The 21,904-nt window shown below is 34.0% G+C and overlaps 1 protein-coding gene across 1 annotated transcript in view; it reads left to right on the top strand.

Moving 5' to 3' along the window:
* The window catches only part of NYAP2 (neuronal tyrosine-phosphorylated phosphoinositide-3-kinase adaptor 2), a 338,177-nt gene extending 316,476 nt beyond the window's left edge, over positions 1-21,701 (top strand). The window contains 1 exon segment of the mRNA XM_043997634.1: positions 16,229-21,701. Coding sequence (XP_043853569.1) covers positions 16,229-16,456 — 228 coding nt within the window. The 3' untranslated portion in view covers positions 16,457-21,701.
* Positions 21,702-21,904: the final 203 nt, after the last annotated feature.

Here is a 21,904-nt window from a genome sequence, read left to right as displayed (position 1 = left end):
ATAGTACAATGAGTTGGATTTGAAACTGGTTTAAGGACGGGACTTGTATCTTTTTGTCTTTCAATAGAACATAAACTCCTTGAGGTCAGGGATGATTGTTGTTGTAATTACTGTTGTTGCTGCTGCTGTTTTCCATTTCTCTTCCTATCCCTGTAGTATGAGTGCCTTGTTTATTGTAGACTCTTAATTTATGCTTATTGCATTCTATTTCATTTAAACAATAGGAATGCAAAGAAAGAAAGGGAAGTAGGTGAATTAGAAAAGGAAATGATTATGTGGACAGAGTAGTGGAGGACAATGGAAATTGGAAGCATTTATATAGCATCTTAAGGTTTGCAAAGTGCTTTATACCTGTTAATGCATTTGGTTCTCATAATAACCCAGAGAGGCAGCTAATATTTGTTGGTCCCATTTTACAACCGAAGAAATAGTCTGTTAGAAAGTGACATGACTTGCCAAGGATTATTCAGCTACTAAGGATCTGAGGCAGGATATGAACTGGGGTCTTTTTTTATTTACTCTAAGTCCAACATCATCGACTTTACCAAATAACTATCTAGCAAAACAGCAAACTAGCAAGGTATTTAGTAAAGAGAAAAGTATTGTTCTTCATTCTCAAAGAGGACAAAAATCATATCACCATGATCATGATTCCATGTTGGAATCCGAGTACAGTGTGTCAGGTCATGGCTGATCAGACAAATATGAGCTTAGAAGCTTCTACTACATGCCAGGCATAAATAGTCTATATTAACATTTGGTGTGGAGATGTCTAAATCTGAGCATCTCACATTTCTTTTGAACTACTGCAGCTCTGCTTTGCTCATAGATCATAGCACCTTCTTTTATGTGGGCATGCAATGTAGGTTTCTTCTATGCCAGTGTCTCCTATGTCTCACAATCAATTCCAAAGTTCTTCAGAGAGGCCTTAAGAGTGTCCTTGTTTCACTTCTTCTGACCTCCATGTGAGTGTCTGTCCTGTGTGTGGTCTCCGTAAAATTGTCTTTTAGGCAAACGTACATTTGGGATCCAAACAATGCAATCAGCCCACTGGAGTTGTGTTCTCTGAATGGGCTGGCTATGTTGTTTGAAAGGAAAAAGTAGAAGCAAAGAGAAGGGAGGGGAGAAGGCTCACACTGGAAAAACTCTGAGGCGACTAGGATCAACTTCTTCTAAAAATTATATTCAGCTCCTCTAAAATAACTTGTTTATTCACCATTTTTCTCCCTCTTGATGACCTGGGCTATGTCCTGATACAATGAAGCCTCCATAGTCTGTTTTGAGGAGATAGCATTATCCTGGTCCTTTTCCAAACAATTAAAAAAAGTGAGTTTAATCAGCATCCCTCAAAGTACAACTGTTGGACTGCTGACAACTTTCTTTAGCTTTTGGGGCCAATGCTACCTCTGACTGAGTCACTCTATTCTTGCAGGGCATTTTAAATGGATGTAAAATAAGGAGGAAAAAAGAACTTAAATCCAAACCTTATTCAGCTTGTAAGAACTGAAAGCAACTCCTATGGTTTTCTTGAGCTAGTATATTAGAGTGCTTTGTGTCTCTTTGATCCTTTTCTTTTCTGCCCACAAGGAGAGAAGCTTACGGGGATATTAGTTTCTCCAGTTTGTCCATGGTCAGGCCTTTTAGACACTATTAAAAACAAATATTTTATAAAGAAATAAAATTTGAGATTTAATTAATGCTAATACAAGCTATTAAAATAATATGTTTAGCCTAAACATCAATGTTTGCTGTAATTGAATTTTATCTTGTAACACTCCTTGCTCCTTCAGGGAATGTCTCTCTTAGGCCTTCTCTTTATAAAATAAATTACTTGCTCATTTAAATACCTGTAAATTAACTCTGAAAACTGCTCAGAATTCTTTTTAATACAATTAGCTTAATCACATTAACAACATACATTGCACCCAGTACAAGAGTCTTTGTTAGTTTTAATTTGTATGATGGTACCAAATATATTGTGCCTTCTTTATTTGAGGTTGGGGATGTGATTTATGTATGTTTCCCTACAGTTATTTTAGTCTACCCTGGACAAAAATATTTGATATTCTTCAAATGGGGTGGGGGGACGACAAACCTTATACGAGGGCAGAATGTGTTATCCCAGACTTTTACACAATGCCAAGACCTGAGGTTGATTCAGCAGCTCATTCCTGTTCATTATATGTTTCAACTTTCCTGTGCAATGGATCATCTTAGGGCAAGATAGCTGAAGGTTGTCTATGGTATATGATTTCCCTATAACCATGGGTGTTACCTGAAAATGAATCACAGCATGAATCTCAACAGTTGTGTACTCAAGGACTATGACCTAATCAAAACCATTGAGTCTAAATAGCCTTACACAGTATAATACACAGTTTATTTGCCTTTCTGTATATAATCCCTGTGTACATGAATGTGTACTCTCATCAATGTCTATGTACAACATGTTTTTATATCAATGTAATCTGTGTGTTTGCTTGATTATCGCCTCTCACTAGGAGACGTGGCCAATCATATAGATGGTGTGTGTATTTTTACTTTGCTTTTCTTTGCAAGGATTCTGCATGCTAATACCTCATTTTGGTAAATTATTTTGGACTTAGTTGTCTTCTTGAATTATGAAAATAAAATCTATTTTACATGTTTGAGAGCATCACTTTTCTAGTTCTTGAAATATCTTCATTCTCTAAGCATTGATTATAGGACTTTGAAAATAGAATGTTTCTGTAATTCATATCTTTTCCAGTGGTTACTTAAAAATTATCTTAAGCCTTTATCTCATGTGAGACATTCCTTTCAATACTTTTCTTCTCATGCCAAAGAGGGGCATCAATTAAATTCAATGTAATTCAATTAAGAGTCCATGGAAACCTTGTTAGGTCTATAAAACATTTTCCAAAGGGCTCATCAAATGCAGATGGGCAATATCAATATCATTACTAGGATTATTATTCATAATTCATTAGCAAATGGGTTACAAGGGTAGTGTTGATCAATGGCTGATTATCACTGAATTAATTGAAGTGCTAGAGACACTTCAATTATAGAACCCAACACCCAATCTAAAACTGAAAAAAAAAACCCTCTCTCATATAGCTGATAAATGACCTTTTGCTGGAATTAGCAAACTGCCCACTACTTAAACCTATGCTAGAGAAATTTGGTCTCATATAATTGTTTCTAATAATAACAATGAAAAAATATTATAGCAGCCTAAAGTGGAACCAGAAGGATGAAATTCGAAGTAATACTAGAAATCCTCTAGTCCAAATGCATTTTGATAGATGAGGAAACTGAGGCATAGACAGGAGAAGAGACTTGCTGGAGGAGCAGAAAGACTCAAAGCTGGATCTTCCTAGTCTAAACATGTGTTTGCATTTTCAATTATACTTCAGTAAAGATTTCTTCCATCTCTTGAATTTAAAATTATATAATGTCTACTATTAACATTTTAATTTTTTCCAGTTTATCAGAAAGTTTTATTATAATAATAACCCAAATGAATGATGAGTTGCTCATTTTGATGACATTCCCATTGTCTTTATTTCAGTGGTGACAACAGCACATCTTGTTAATGTCCATTTCTGCTCAAATGTATTTTTCTTTAGTTCATTAAACTTGTCTTATTTAAAATATATCCCTATGTGACACAAATGAACCCTACATAATATTATGTTTAAGATAATTTTACAGTAGGTTTCTCTAGAAGAAAAGTACCAATAACAATTTGGCCATACCTGAAAAATATAGTGATTTCAAGAAATTGGACCTGAACTGTCGGCTAGAATAGTAAATTAATGTAACACTAAAATATTGGGCTCTAATATTAAAAAAAGTTTGTGAATATAGCATTGGGGAAATATTTATATTTAATTTGGAAATATTTTCATCTTGCTCCATCCTAATAAGGAAATTAATTTCTCCCTGAAAAGACAGGAACGAGAAGAGAAACTACTTTGGGAAAAGTGAAGGAAGTTATTTTAATGGAAGCATCAAAGTTGTAGGTCACTTTCTGAAACCTGTAATAAAGGTTAATCTTGACTAGAAAAATATTACAGGATTCCTAGCATCAATAGGGCAAACAGGTGGCCTGGTGGAGAGAGAGCTGGGTCTAGAGTCAGGAATACTTATCTTACTAAATTCAGCTCTGGCCTCAGACACCTACTAACTGTGTGACCCTGGGCAAGTCACTTCACCCTACTTACCTCTGTTTCCTGATATGTAAAATGAGACAGAAGGAGATGGCAAATAATTACAGTACCTTTGCAAAGAAAACCCTAAATGGTATCATGAAGAGTCAGACATGACTAAAAGACAGCTGAACAACAACAAAATAAATAGTACAGAGAGAATATTCACAGAAAGTATAAAAGTATTTTTCATAATTCATTGTTGCGTTTACTGAAGAAAGCATGAAACTATGTCATGGCCACTTAATCCTTGACAATTCAATTATTCTAAACATCATCACCATCATCAATATCTCATAATTATATAACACTTTAAGGTTTACCAAGCACATTACATGTGTTATCTCATTTGATGCTCACCACAATCCTGGAAGGTAGGTGCTATTATCTATATTCTTTAGATAAGGAAACTGAGGTTTAGAGAGGTTAAGTGATATTAGGGGTCATGCAGCTAGTAAGTGTTTGAAACATTACTTGAACTCACGTCCCCCTAACTCAAAGTTCAGTACGTTGCCTAGAATGCATAAAATAAATGAAAATGGAAAACCCATGGAATAATGGAGTTATTAGTGGAGTAATCTTATTCATCTAGATAACAATTATATTTTAAAGACAATTTGTGAATGTAATTTGAGAATTCTATTTAATGATTTATATAACCTCAATTTCCGAAATTAAAATTTCAGTCTGTTTTTTTTTTTGGTGGGAAAATGAGGGTTAAGTGACTTTCCCAGGGTCACACAGCTAGTAAGGGTCAAATGTCTGAGGTCAGATTTGAATTCAAGTCCTCCTGAATCCAGGGCCAGTGCTTTATCCACTGTGACACCTAGCTGCCCCCCAGTCTGTTTTTTTAAGTAGTCCTTTTAAAACTTTCTGAATATACATTGTATGTTTTAGCTTATCAAATATTATCAGCACTAACAGAATCTTTCCTCTTCTTCTCTTATTTCTTCACACCAAACATTTTGGTTGACACGTTTTATGTGACTTGTCCATGCCAAATCTTAGAGCTTATATGTGTTTATGAGTTTGTATACATACATATATACATAAAGTTACATAGATATATACTATATTATATAATACATTATGTATACATATATGTGTATAAATAATGTGTTATATGATACATAATATACATGCTGTGTGTGTAAACAGACTCGCTCACACACATATAGAATAGAATTGATTCCCTTGTATCTCCTAGACACTTGGTAATCAAATACAAATATAAATTTTACCCCAAGTACTGTAAATATCAGAGTAAAATTCTATGTTGATACAGCATGTGTAAAATTTCCATTACATAATTATATATTCAGAGGCTACAAATTAGTTGTTAGCTGATTTGTAATTTGCTTTGTTATCATCTCAGACTATGACTAAATAGCATATCCATGGGCCACCTACAATTGTTTTCTGTGATGAACAATTACGCCAACAGAGATGCAGAAACATGTCTTAGCCTTTGGAAAGAAAAAAAAATCTAATTTTGATGGTTCATGTATGATTATTACAGAATTATGTTTGGGTTATATAGTGATGATATCTTCTCATTAGTGAATAGGTCCCTATGCAGAGATAACAAATTTTTTTTCTATTTTAATCAGTCAACAAATGATTAGTGAGTAAAGCACTGCTTCATCCATTGTATCCTTAATTTTAATTTAATTAGCATGAAGAGGAGCAAAGCACTAATATAACTATAATATATATATATATATATATATATATAATTATATAATAGAAATCTACAATGTAGATATTAAAGCAATTCTGAACCTGATTGGAACATTTTCTTATATCACTATCTGCTTTTTTTAAATATTAAATATGAGTCATGACAAAGAGGCTTCATTGATAAACAGGTAATACTTAGGAGAAAACACTGTATGGTAAAAAAGGGTGTTGTATTCAAAGGGTTAAATCCTGGTTCTGCCTCTTGCTACATGAATGACCTTAGAAAAGTGACTTCACCAAGTAGGCCTCAGTTTTGTTAATTGTAAAGTGAAGGGAATGGAGTAAATTATCTCTAAGTTTCCCTCTAAGTCTTGAGCCTTTGAATTATAACATTAGGAAAGGAATACATCTTTATGTCATTGATATGAAGAAATCAAACTTGCACGTTCTTTTTACCTATATAATTACCCCAGGTTTGGGGGGGTATATTAGCAAGTTGGGGGAATGCTGGCTGACAGAGTTGTTTTCTTAATCAATTAATGTAAATTCAAATTAAAATTTTATGATTACCAGATTACTAGACCTTACCTTACATGTGCTGAACAATGTTGGAAGGACTTGTTAATCAATCCATATATTGACATTTTGGGATACATGCATGCATACACACACACACATATATGTATATATATACATATATATGTATGTGTCTATGTGTGTATTACTGATAGCATCCAATTATTATTTTTTAAATTAATTTATTTATTTTAGTTTTCAACAGTTGTTTAGATAAGATTTCTGATTTCAAATTTTTCTCCCTCCCTCCCCTCCTTCCTGCCTCCCCTAGACAGCAGGTAATCTGATGTAGGTTTTATATATATATATATATATATATATATATATATATATATATATATATAAGCATTAAACATATTTCTGCATTAGTCATGTTATAAGACAAGAATCAGAGCAAAAAGGAAAAACCTCAAAAAAGAAAAATAACAGCACCAAAAACAAAAGAAATAGTATAGTCCAATCAGCGTCCATATTTCATAGTTCCCTGTTTTTTCTGGATTTGGAGAGCGTTTTTCATCATGAGTCCTTTGGAACTTTCGTGTACCATTGGATTGTTGAGAAGAATCTAGTCTATCACAGTTGATCAACACATAATGTTGATGATACTGTGTACAATGTTCTCCTGGTTCTGCTCATCTCATTCATCATCAGTTCATGCAAGTCCTTCCAGGTTTCTCTGAACTCCTCCTGCTCATCATTTCTTACAGCACAATAGAATTCCATTACATTCATATACCACAACTTTTTCAGCCATTCCCCAATTGATGGACATCCCTTCAATTTCCAATTCCTTGCCACCACAAAAAGAGCAGCTATAAATATTTTTGTACATATGGGTCCTTTTCCCTTTTTTTATGATCTCTTTGGGAAAAGACCCCAAAGTAGTATTGCTGGGTCAAAGGGTATGCACAGCTTTATAGCCCTTTGGGGATAGTTCCAAACTGCTCTCCAGAATGTTTGGATCAGTTCACAGCTCCACCAACATTTATTATTTTCCATTTTTGTCATATTAACCAATGTGATAGGTGTCAGGTGGTACCTCAGAGTTGTTTTAATTTGCATCTCTCTAATCAATAGTGATTTAGAGCATTTTTTCATATGGCAATAGATAGCTTTGATTTCTTCATCAGAAATCTGCCTGTTCATATCCTTTGACTATTTCTCAATTGGGGAATGACTTGGGTTCTTATAAATTTGATTTAGTTCCCTATATATTTTAGAAATGAGGCCTTTATTAGAAGAACTGGCCATAAAAATTGTTTCCTAGCTTTCTGCTTCCCTTCTAATTTTGGATGCATTGCTTCTGTTTGTACAAAAACTTTTTAAATTTCATGTAATCAAAATCATCCATTTTGCATTTCGTAATATTCTCTGTCTCTTGTTTGGTCATAAACTGTTCTCCTTTCCAAAGATCTGAAAGGTAGACTATTCCTTCTTCTCCTATTTTACCTATGGCATCACGTCTTATGTCTAAATCATGCACCCATTTTGACCTTATTTTAGTAAAAGGTGTCACATATTGGTCTATGCCTAATTTCTGCCATACTATCTTCCAATTTTCCCAGCAGTTTTGGTCAAATACTGAATTCCTATCCCAGAAGCTGTAGTCTTTGGATTTATCAAACAGTATATTACTAATGTCATTTACTACTCTGTCTCCTGTGCCTAGTCTATTCCATTGATCCTCCACTGTATGCCTTAGCTAGTACCAGATAGCTTTGATGTCTGCTGCTTTATAGTAGAGTTTCAGATTTGGTACCGCTAACCCACCTTCCTGTGCATTTTTTCGATTAATTCCTTTGATCATAAAATTATTTTTAATGCTTTTTTTGTTTCTGTTGTTCAGTCATGTGTGACTCTTCATGACCCTATTTGGGGTTTTCTTGCCAAAAATACTAGAATAGTTTGACATTTCCTTCTTCTGCTCATTTTACAGATGAGGAAATTTAGGCAAATGGAATAAAATGAAATAAATAAAATGAAATAAAGTGTCTGAGCCTGGATTTGAATCCAGGACTTTCTAATTCTAGAACTAGTGCTCTATTCACTATCAGCTAACTGCCCTATTTATTATGTTACCTAGTTTCAATAGATCATAGGATCATCGACTAGTAGAATTAGAGTTGTAAGGAACTTTGGAGATCATTTTGTCCAATATCTTCATTTTATAGATGAAGAAACCAAGGCTCTAAGAGAAGAATGAAATTGCCCAACTTCACAAATTTAGCAAGTGGCAGAAACACAATCAACTCCATAACCCTTGACCCCAAACCATTTCCTTTCTACTATACTAGTCAAATATTTTTTTTTAAATGACTAGTCACTTGAATAGTCTACAGAAACCATATTTAGCAGGGAAATGGGGAGAAGAAGCGATGGTGATTGGACCCATTTGTTATGAAACATGAGTAGTAACCCAAGGTTTTCTACTCTTATCTGTTATTCCAAATAGCATACACAGTATGCTTTTATCTGTCAAAAAACATTTATTGTACTATCACAATTCATATGGCTTTACTTACATAAAAATTATGGTAAAATATTTGGCTATATTTTAATTGTACATATTTTTAATCTCATACAAATTAAATAGAAAAACAAGCTACTTATATAGTCTGACATACCATAAACTTGGAGATATATTTCTTTATTTATTGGAGATCTTTGAATTTTGGATTATATTTTTTAAAGATTATACTTTTGTTCATCCAATAAGAGAGGGAAGAAACCCACTAAAGGTAGAAACCATCTACCATGTCCTTAGGTCAATAGCTTCTGATTCCATAGAAAATTCCTTTAGAAGTCCAAACAACAAAAACCTAGAATAACTTTTGTAACTTTGAATTTTAGTATAAAAACAAAGATAAAAATGCCATTGTATGATCTGGTCAACATGTTATTTTGAAAGTAACTTGTTGCGATAATTGGGATAGTTAAGAAGAAAGGGGAAAAATTCCAGACAACCCAGGGGTATAATATTAAATTTCTGAGGTGTTTTTTGTTTTTTGTTTTGTTTTTTGTTTTTGTTTTTGTTGTTGTTGTTGTTGTTGTTGTTGTTGTTTTTAGTGAGGCAATTGGGGTTAAGTGACTTGCCCAGGGTCACACAGCTAGTAAGTGTTAAGTGTCTGAGGCCGGATTTGAACTCAGGTACTCCTGACTCCAGGGCCGGTGCTCTATCCACTGCGCCACCTAGCTGCCCCATCTGAGGTGTTATTATATATTGAATTGAAAATTCATGAAAAAGCACTAGCATTATATTAGTTGTCTGACATAATCCAAGAATGCTATGTACATAATTTTTTTTTTGGGCGGGGCGGTGAGGGTTAAATGACTCACCCAGGGTCATACAGCTAGTAAGTGCCAAGTGTCTGAGTCTAGATTTGAACTCAGGTCCTCCTGAATCCAGGGCTGGTGCTTTATCACACTATGCCACCTAGCTGCCACCCTATGTACATAATTTTTAAATTTCATGCATTTAGTCTAATTCCACTTTATCATCCCATTTTCTTTTACTAGTATCTTGATTTTTTTATATCTATAGGCATGTATCTCATATTCTGCTTTTATTTTATTTTTTTCCACATCTATGATTATATTGGTAATAGAACTCCCAGTGGGAAAATTTAACTCATCTGCAACTTAAAGATGATTTGTGTTACCTGATATACTTACGGGACTCTTTTTTCATCATTCAGTGTGTCAGAGGCATGACTTAAATTCAGATAGTCCTGACTCCAAGGTTGTACACATATCAAGTACATTATACTTCCTGTCAATCCATTTTGTTTTTATGAAAATGCACTTTAATGTTAAACAAAATGTTATCACCATATACAGGGAACAATTACTTGGCATGTAGGTTGGATTTGGTGCTGAAATGTATTGTGTGACATGCTTAGCAGTGCATCTGTTGTTATAATATATTAAATATACCCTATGGTCTTTTAATTTGTTTCCAGATTAAGAGTAATGAAATAGGGGCGGCTAGGTGGCGCAGTGGATAAGCACGGGCCCTGGAGTCAGGAATACCTGAGTTCAAATCCGGCCTCAGACACTTAACACTTATTAGCTGTGTGACCCTTGGCAGGTCACTTAAGCCCAATTGCCTGACCTAAAAAAAAAAAAAAAGAGTAATGAAATATATGGCACACCATGTAAAATGGAAAAAGATCTGGGTTTGGAGTGAGGACCTAAGTTCAAATACAAGCTCTATGACATTAGATGTTTAACCTTAGAAAACTAACAAAGTTCCCTCTCTCAGGAATTCAATTCTCTTGTCTATAAAAGGAGAGACCTTGTTTAGATACACTCTAAGGACCCTTTCCAGTTCTAAGTTCTATGATTTCTGAACTTAATAGCTTTTTGGCCCTGGTAAAGTCATAGCTTTTCAATGCTTAAGTTTTTTCAGCTATGAAATGGGGATAATAATTCATGTACTATGTATTCTGGAGGTAACAACAAATCTGGGATAGTATTTGATTATCAGATGGATATTCATATTCATATGGATAATATTTTAGAAAGACTAGCACAGGTCCATTTTCTTTGATTTGTACTGTCATCTCAACTAAATTTTTATTCATAACTTCATGAGTCAAAGCAATTAAAAAATAAAACCCAGTAAAAATAAAGAATGCCTAACTACTTTTAGCCCTAAGTTTCTTTGGATAAATATCTCTCAGTCAAGGAAATGACTTTTGGAGAGCTCTAGACATAATTCTAGAAATACATTTTTACAAACTATATCTTCCATGGGGGGGAGGGTCAGGGTGAGGGAAGAGGTGTGGGAGAGGTTATAATGCAATATCTGAACTTCCACTCTTTCCCCCTCAACCAATTTTATATCAAGCAATATGGTCAATAAATTGACAGATTGGATATTTTAACATGGGCATGTGGAGTTCAGTATTTTAGAAGACCTAGGATGCTCTGTGTAGGCACTCCTCTACTAAGACAGAAAACCATTCTACAAGGCCTTCAAGAATCTTCTTTAAAGCTGCTGAAACCTCAAGGACAGCAAAAGCATTGCATCACCCCATGTCTGGTCTTCTGGTGGTGAGCTTCCCTGCAGTTAGCTAGACCAGACATCAGACAGCTGACACAGAGTCTGTCTCCAGGCTTGTACTTTCTAGTTTGATACAACCTTTGAGATTTCATTCCCATTGGCCACAGCTTTTAGGAACCCAAGGTCATTGTTTCACCATAATGCCCAGAAGTAAGGATTGAGTGGTAGAATGAGAAAAATATGATAAACTCTCAATTATCTTCATTGAGAGGGGCACAGTGTAGCATCCAGGGACTTAGCTTCTTCTAGCCCATAAACTTATTGATTGGCAATAGCTACTGATTAATCTAATCCTAATAAATGCTGGAGGATTATCCCATTCCCTCCAAAGTATAAGAAGAGAGAAGATACAATTATCTCTAATTCTATATGACCGCTGATGATTCTTCAAAATGTTACCCATCTTCACAAAGTACTTCATACCATTAGTCCTCATCTCTCTCCTTACTTGTTGCCTACAAAAGCCTACTGCCATGCTTGGCTAATTCTGAAAAGGTATTTTGAAAGATGAGGAAGAAAACAAGGATATTGTGAAACCCCTGATTTCTTTCCCAATTGGTGGCATAGACCACATGGATACAAGATGGCATTGCAGATGGTACCATTCACACATGTATGTGGTTGGTTAGCAAGGGATAATAGTCTGGCACCAAGTGGTCAACACATAGCAGCCAATCTGTGACTGAAAATTTGCTTCTTGCAGTCTACAAATCAGCCAAACTGGGTACAAGTAATTGAAATTTGAATCTATGAAACTTCAGAAATTAAATGATTCTCATTAAGAAGATAATTGTAGAGTAAGCAGAATATATATTTAACAAGGTCATAATAATTCCAATAGCATGAGAATTCTGACATTGTTAAAATAATAATAATAATAATAACTATAATTTCTAGGATGATTTTTCTGACAGATTAGAAAGTATCATTCCTTTTTCACAAAGGAGGAGGAAACTCAAGACAACTGAAGTTAAAACTCTCTTATAGCGGCACAGATACTTAATGATAGTGGATCCTGAGCCCAAGTTTTCAGACTCAGTAAAGAGTTCTTTCCCCTACATTGTCTTGTCTCTTTAATCAATCAACCAGCAAGCATCAATGAAGGATATATTATATTCCAGGCATTGTGCTAGTTTCTATCTGTTTAAAGTTAAAAATAAAATTATCCCTATTCGTGGAATTCCTATTACAAATTCAAATCATTCTACCTTTTTGTTCACCGATTTTCTCCATCTGTGGTAGTTTGTTCATATAACATACAGGAGAAACAGAATATAAAGATTAAAACCACAACAAAACCATATATGACCTTAAAACTGTAAGCTCTGTTATATCTTCTTAGTATTGCTGTGTATTTATACCTTGAGGTCCTTAGTAAGTCATGTTACTGTTTTAGCCTTCTGTAGCATACCCTCTGAGGTTGAGATTTGTACACTCGAAATGACATCATTTTGGGAGTTTCAATAAGTAGCAGAGATAGGATTTGAATTCAGATTTTCTATTGCTCAGTCTCTGAAGTCTTGAGTTCTTTTGGAGATAGAATAATGCTTATTCAGATGATCTCAAGAGTTGAAATAGCTTTACAAAGCCATCTTATACAAAATGAACCTGAATAGGAAACAAAAATAAACAACAACCCTTTATAATGTGCCTACTAAGTGATCACCCAACTTTCCCCTAAACACCTCAAGTAATAAGCATTAATAATTCTCTACCCTAAATCCTCTTACCCCATCAATCCATTCTAATGTGAAGACAGCTATAATTGCTAGGACATTTTCCCTTCTATTGAGCCTCATATTGCTTCTACATATCCTTCACTTTTTCCAGTCCTGCCTTGTAATGTTTGGCAAAAGAAGTCTAACCTCTCTTTTATATTAAATCTCTTTAAATATTTAAAATACCTTTCCAAGTCAGAGGTACTTGTTCATTAGTCAACACCAGAAACACATTCATTGATAAAGCTGAAGCTTAAGCAGTCTCCTGCTTCTTATAGCCAAAAAATGTGATATCATTTAGAGCTCCCATTCAATCAAGAATCAACCAGCATTTATTAGGAACTGCCTATATGGTGTGAACTACATTAACATTACTCTCATTTTGAAAACTTTTTTTTAATTTTAAAAAGAATACTTAAAGGATTAAATGACAGGCAAAATAAAACACAACTAAATAACAAGGGATTCCATTATGGAAATGAGAAATTTATTCTGTATTTTAAAGATCTGTAATTTTGTCAGTCAAGTAACAAAACATCATAGCACTTAAGAAATTGACTTTGTTCATCACCATGGCTGAAAAAAAATCAATTTTTGCCCATACTGGTTATAATCCTTCCTAAACAGAGTTAGCCTGTTCCTTGGACTCTGATAAGTACACCTTCTATTTATATAGAACTTCCTGTTTTCAAAGCACCTTGGATGTTACATCCTTTGATACTTAAAATGCTGTAAGATTGGTGTTATTTTACCAATGGAGAAATTAAAGCAGAGAGAGGCCTTTCTTTGATCACACAAGTATTTAATAGTTGGAAGTGGGTTTCAAACTTAGGTCTTCTAGTATTATATCCACTTCATCACCTAACTGGCTTTTCTGTCATAATACTAATGCTTCCCCAGAACCCATAAGAATAAAAGGAATAGGAGCAGCTAGGTGGCACAGTGGATAAAGCACCAGCCCTGGATTCTGGAGTACCTGAGTTCAAATCCGGCCTCAAACACTTGACATTAGCTGTGTGACCCTGGACAAGTCATTTAACCCCCATTGCCCCGCAAAAAAAAAAAAAAAGAATAAAAGGAATAAATGTTGATGAAAACTACAATTATATTCAGAACCAGCCACAGCTGTCTATTTGAAATGAACTATTAAACCCGATTTCAATTTCCCACCTATAGTGAATCGTGTCTGGCGTGAGCAACAAGCACATAGAAGACTCCTTTTTTACATCTAGGTTCTCACCAAGCTGCATCCTTCAAACCTTAAAAGACACATGTTATCATTGGGTTGAGTACATGCTCTACCACTGCAGATAATAGCTCCTCCATGCATCAGTGGGTTGTTTTTGTAAGTTGTTGTGAGCAAATTCATCAACTGTGGCAATTATTCTCTTGATGGGCCTCTTTGGACTTAATCATGCTGGTCCTCACATGATGGCTAAATAGGTGAACATTAGGCCTATCCTCAAAACCTTTCCAAATTGTGTTCTACTTGTGGTATTTGTGACCCAGGGTAATCTCCAAACCACAATAAGGCATTGGAATAATGTTTTAGTAATGGACCAGTTGCCTTCCATTTCCCTAATTCAGAGATTGGCTTCTGTAGAGTAAGGAATTCCATTTTCTTTGTCTCTCTCTCTCTCTGCATTCCATCTTTGACACTGCTGCCAGAATAGCATAGTTTGATTGTGTTTGTCTATATATCTATATCTATCTCTATGTCTAGAGATATAGAAATATCATAATATCATTGTTCTGCTTGGAAATGTACAGTGGTTTCCGTTTTCTGAGTAAAGTTCACTTCAGTTTCCTTAGCCTGCAATTCATGACCCTCAAAAATGTGGCATCAGCATACCAATGCAGGCTTATTTCATACTGTTTCCTCTGGTGTACTCTTACCTCCAGCAAACTGGGACTCCTTTATACTCCCCAAATATGTCCACTTTTCTTGCCCTTTTATCTTATGCCACATTATTCCCTGTGCTGGGAATTTCCTCCTCCCTCAACTTTTTCTGTTGAATTCCTATCCATGTTTCATGATTTGGAAGGGATTTGGATGCTGTCTACTTTAACCCACTTCATCCTGACTCCAGTTGCAACATTCAACCCCATAGCCTCCCATGTCCATTAAGCCTTCTTTCATTCCTCCTAGTTGATTAAAAAAAAACCAGTTTTCCATTTTCAATATTTGTGTATGTGTATACCTGGGTGTGTCTCTCCTCCCCACCCCCCAGAAACCTAATTTATCTTCCAATGCATCAGATATGACAGTGTCTTTACTGAGTCTGAAAACATCTTGCTGGCTTCTGAGAGTTCAGAGACCAGTCATTCTAATTTGGCCATTCACTGAAAAAAATGAAATTAAAATACTCACTTTGCTAAAGACTTCTTTGAACTTTAAAATTCTAAATTGATATAATATTTTGGCAACTATTCTGGATGCAAGATTAAAATAATTGGACATTGTTTAGATCAAAGTAACATGAGTCATTAAACATTAACAGGAATCATGCAATTCTATAACACGTAATTTATAAATGAAGCCTTAAGCTTTTCAAACCATTTCAGCAGAATTCAGACAATGCTCATTAAACCATATTACTAAGCAATAAGATTTCCCTGAAAAGAAGAACAAAACAAACTATTGCATTTGGATAGATTAAAGGAGTTTAAAAATAAAGTGTAAAACAGACAGATGAATACTTTGGAAAGTAATCTGTTTCCTTGATTAGACCTCAATGATTCAGGTACAAGGCTATGTCACATAAGATTACAATCTTTGTTAACTGAAAGAATAAACTGTTAGTGAGTGAGTAATTGTCATCTGTTCTAATTATTTCAGGTCCCTGTATAATATTCACCAATTTATTTTAAGTTTTGCTGTAAAAGAAAGAATATCTGACGTGGAAGGCATTCTAAACCAAATTTCTCACAAAAGGAAAATTCTCATCTACAGTCAGGCCTTATTTATGTTGTAATCACTCTTTCTCTTTTGGTAGGTGGCATGCATGCAGTGGTTGCATGGAGACCATACAATGTTGGAGATGATTGAGAAAAAGCGCTGCTTGTGCAAAGAGATCAAGGCGAGACAGAAAACAGAAAAGGGACTTTGCAAACAAGACAGCATGCCAATTCTACCAAGCTGGAAGAAGAATACAGGGACAAAGAAGTACAGTCCTCCGCCATATTCTAAACAACAAACAGTGTTTTGGGATACTGCGATATGACAAATATGAGGTGCCACAAACTCCACAAGACTATTATTTCACTTTTATTGGGGGGGGGATGATCACCAGGCCTGTGTAAGAGGGTATTGGTCAATATATAACTTCTTTACTGGTTATAAAATTGCAACACTGCCTTTGGAAAACCACGTTAAGTTTTGCTTACTTAAAACAAGTCCAAGGCAAATCAACTTTACCAACAAATTAAGGTGTGTTTATTGAGAATTTTTTTAATCCAAAAGATATTTAAAATGTAAATATTTTACTAGTCTATTGAAAGAAAACACCTGAAATAGTACACATATATACATATATAATTTACAGATGTATCAAGAGTTTTACTATATAATGTATTAAACAGTTTATTTTCTATTTTCTATGTAATCCCCTAATTGGTTTTCTTTTCCTTACCCATCTAAATTTGTCTTCTGTACAAAAGCATGTAACTATAAATCATTGTTCAGCAGTATAATATATGAGTAAATCTGGTGCTGGAATGGTAGAAGTTGAATATCACCATATTCATTAGGCACATCTGTTACTTTTTATTTTTATTAAAAACTAGACAGGAAATTAATGCAAATGTAGCACCTAATTTGGATGTCCACATCACATTAAAACCAATCTCTTTTGCTACATTAGTTTTTAAGGAGTTTATCTTAAATACCCCTCTTGTTTATATTAAATAATGGTTAGCCAACTCTCCAGGGACAGTTATTTGGATATACTTGGCTAACCTAGTAGAATAACTTTACTTTAGAAATGTCTGTAGGGATACATTTCCTTGCATTGTTGATTTGATTAGAGGAGACCAGGGTTCACTGTGACTATGAAAAAGGATATCAGAATCTGAAGAATTATACTGTTTTCTAGAAGGTTTCTTTTTTTTTCTTATGGCAATGTAGCCACAATTCCTGACAAATGGAAGACTGAAGGGTTTGAGGATATGTGTTTTTATTTTTTTACCTGAGAAAAAAAGAAATGATGAAAGTCATTCAAGATTTGTTTACATTGCTTTTTTTTTATTTGTGTGTGTACTCAAATGTTTCCCAAATTAGCTACATTTAAGATCGAAATCCCATTTCTACAATATCATCAATTAATTTTAAGATATTCAGGTCCATGCAGAATTCCCCTTTGTATGAAAATATACCATGACCACAACCAAAGAATTGCGACTTTTATTTTATTGTTTTGATTTATTTCAAAGGAAAAAATGGGATGGGTCCAATTGTATATGATGGTGGGATTTGTGTTAAAAGCTATATATCTTCCAAAAGCAACTTAGTAAAAATTAGAATATTGCCACGGATTAATAAATAGTAAATGATCACATATATTTTGTATATTTAAATGACTATGCTTCTTAAATTTGACAGCATGAACATTCTTTAAAAATCACTACTATTCTTTGAAAAAAGTGTGTTTTTTTGACATCACTGTCATATTGGATTTCCTTTTTTAAAAGATATTGACGGCAATGCTACAGTGCTGGTCAATAAAACCAAATATAACAGAATTTCATAGTTTTTTGTAATCTATATTGCTAAACCTTGAGTAATGCTTTATCAGTGTAGTTCCTTTCAAGCCTTTGAGATATTTTAAAGATAATTTTAATAATTTATAGCTAATGTATATTTTGATGTCCAAACTCAGAATTCTGTATGAGATAAGGAAAAAAAAGGTAAGTGTTTGTATATACATGTGAGAGTGAATATGCAGGAAATATTTGCAAAAGCAAATTAAGAGTAAGAGGATTTTCCATAGTGGAGGCAGGGGAATAAAAATGATAAACATAATTATAGGAAGTTATGAAAAGATCTTTAGCACTTCAAGATAATCCTTGTCCCTAAAATTTACCAGTTGTATGTTGTTTCAAATCCAACCACCACTGACTTATAAAAATCAATGCTTTTATGAAAACACATTGATTTAAAGAAAATGTTTATGATATTAGTTATTTACCATTCATTTAAGTAAGTCTTATCACAGAGATCCAACCAAGTCAAGTTCAAGAGACAAACTACTCTTAAATATAAGGGTATATTTGGAGCAAATGTACTAATCTTTGCCATAAGCATGAAACTTATATTGAGGAAATAACTTTTTAAAGAAGATATAAATGTGCTATCACTTCTTACCTAACCTCTTTTAACTAGGAAAGAGAACTGGTATTAAGCGTACAACTTGACAGATGGGTAACTCAAGTAGAAGTGTTTAATTTTGATGGAACCAATTTTTCATCTACAAACATTTGATTCTCTTGTATAACTTTTCCAGTTTCTTAGGTTAGGATACATATTTTCATGTAACTTCTCCTAAGCCTAATCCAAATATGATGCAATTGGGTGATATGAAAAAGTGACATCACTGTGATTCAAGTTCTGATACTTCCATTATATGCCTATGAAATTGTTAATTGCATATATCTAATCAAATCCAGTGAACTTTTATTAAGCAATGAAGATATGCAATATGCAAAGCACTGTGGTGGGTGCCAAAGACAAAAAATTAAAACTGCCTTCATTAATCTTATATTGGAATGGGAATGAATTTGTGTGAGAAAAGCCTTCATTGACTGGTTTGCTTACTACAAAAAGTATTTCTCTCTTCTCTCATTATTTCTTTACTTGAAGCTTAATAGACAAAGTAAAGTGGAAAGACAAACTCTTGAGAACCAGAAAGAAGACAAGTCGATCTAAGCTGATAATCAAAAGTAAAACACAAAATTTACAAACACTTGGATTGACCTGATTAGTTATCTTAAATCAGGTATGACATGGTCATCAGGTTGCTTTGCTACAGTCTACTAATTCAGCTCCAAGGTCAAGAAATAGATTCGTTGGTAGTCAGGGAGATAGATTTTCTGTATACAGTTCCCCTAAGTAGAAATTAAATAAAATTTTTGAAGTGAAAGTGAGAAAATGGGGGAAAAGGAAAAGCCCAAATTCAATATGATAATACTACTACTATTACACAGAAACACACACACGCATATCAGTGTATTTCCTGGCATAGTATTTCTTTCTTATCATATAAATGTAGGCATCCATCTTTTCCCAAGTAGATGTAATTAAAACATACATGACACAATTAGTGATCTCCAGCACTAGTTGATAAGACCCACATTTGTAAAACTGATTTCTAAAACCTACCACTATAATTTTTTAAGAAAATAAGGTAAAATTTTATATCATTTTGCTCATATAACTATTTAACTTAAGAGATGAATTCAATCAAACAGGGTCTTGCACATTTTAAGCATTCCAGAAATCTTTCTGGACTTAGTAAACGAAGGCTGACATGACTAAATTATAGCTTTATAAATCAGTTCTCTGTCTAGACTCAGCTATACTCAGGTAGTAAGTGGAATATTTCTTCAAGGTTCCCATATTGTTCAGTAGCATGCTTTTAATGTTTAGCTTAGGCTGTTTCTATATGCCTAAATTAGATGGAGAGTTTTGATTTACTTCAATGCTCTCATGAGTGAAAATAGTTGCAGCAGTTGTTTGACAAATGTGTCTAGTCAAGTCAGAAATCAATGTGTGTATACAGATAAGCTTAGCATCATCCAGATGCTGTTAAGAGGAAGGGGATTATCCAATGGCCTAAGATAGAATGCCATCAGAGTGCTTAATTCATGTCCTTTATTTGCATATGAAATGCAGAGAATGCCAGTAGCTTATAAAGCAAAGACCAATTCATTATTACAAGTACATATTTGAGCTAGTCAGGCCACAAAATGCTTTGACTAACTCACCCTGCCTACTGACAGTCCATGGAAACACAAATCAATGACTTAGTCCTTTCTGACTTATCCATTCTAATCGGGAATACTATCTTCTCCATCTTCATCTGCCCTATGGTGCACAGTACAATGCCTTGCACAGAGAATGCACTGGATAATTATTTACTGCATCAGATTTAATTGAATTACATTGGATGGGAGGCCAAGTTGGTATTTGCACACCTGGGGCAATTAATTAGACAATCACCAACATTCCCAAGTTGAAATTTTTATATGGCAAAGAAGCATTGTTTAAGCAATTAATGTTTGATATTTGTATATATGCCTTCTATTTAATGTTTTCCAGATCAAGTAGATAATCAAAACAAATGACTGGAATGCATTAAAACTAATTTACAAACACATAATGTCTGTTTATATGTAAGCATCTTCAGGCACACATATAGTATGCCAATGGAATTATGTAAATCAATAATGGACTAACAGGTTTTTTTGCAATGTGAGTAACTACTCTTGAACTCAGTGACTTGAGGGTTGGAAGGAATTTAAAACAGGTTTGGTATTTGGATCAATGTCTTCTTGGCAAATAGGTATATTGAAGGAATAAAGAAATAACTCACGGAGTTTCCCTGTAACCATAGGTTTCAAATTTAGGGATGAATATGAATATTTAGGGAAGAATATAGTTGGGGTTGGCCCCAGCAAAAAAGATAGTTAAACAATCTTTTGAGGTGTTTTATGACCTTCCCAGAGAATTGGTTTCCTCATCCCTAATGTAACTGCATTGACACATGTATGCACCCACATACAGTATACATACTGTATATATTTATAAAACGTTTAGTATGCACTTCTTTCTTTGGAACTCTTGGAGTTAAGCTTTCTAGTGTAGCAATTTGTGTAAAGTGCACTGTGATGACAAGAAAGCACAGTCAAATCACAAGTCTTGTTATTCTTGCACTAAAAAAATGTGTTTACGTATTTAGCCACTGTATGTTTACTTTATCACTCTTTTTGAAAAAATTAAAAGAATAGCTACTAATAAATGATATAAGATAGTATGTTTTTTAGTGGATAATGGCACTACATTTTTAAAAGACAGGGTTTTTAAAAGAGAGGAAACCATTCAAACTCCATTTCATTCTGATGTAACATGTTTACCAATATCTTAATAACTGAATGTTCTATTGCTTTCTTCATGTGTCATTAGAAGTGTCAGGTCTGTGCCTGAAAATATGTGCAAGGAAGAATAGGTAGCAGATTTCTGTACTCATGTATTTCTTAACCATTTCTACATACACAATCTACACACAGATATTATCATTTCTTTTCATTTTGTACTTGATTTTTTAAGTGATATGTAATTATAAATGTACTTTGATACTTCTGAAGTAAGAATTTGTTGTTTGGGGAAACAAAGTTTTTTGATTTCCTAGTGCATTGAAAATATTTTACAATCCTTTTGTGCTTACTGATTTGTGATCCTGTGTAATTATAATAAAAGCAATAGTTTAAAATAATTAGCCTTGATGCTGTTTTATTAATAATGAATTGGCATGTCTTTATTTTATAGAATTTCCTTGGCCCACATAATTTTGTTTTGGTTTTGTTTTTGTTTTTTGTGAGGCAACTGGGGTTAAGTGACTTGCCCAGGGTCACACAGCTAGTAAGTGTTAAGTGTCCTAGTCCGGATTTGAACTCAG

This window comes from Dromiciops gliroides, chromosome 3 (assembly GCF_019393635.1).
Source record: "Dromiciops gliroides isolate mDroGli1 chromosome 3, mDroGli1.pri, whole genome shotgun sequence".
NCBI classification, from domain to species: Eukaryota; Metazoa; Chordata; class Mammalia; order Microbiotheria; family Microbiotheriidae; genus Dromiciops; species Dromiciops gliroides.
The sequence above is the reverse complement of the archived record's forward strand: the minus strand, read 5'-3'. Positions and strand labels throughout refer to the sequence as shown.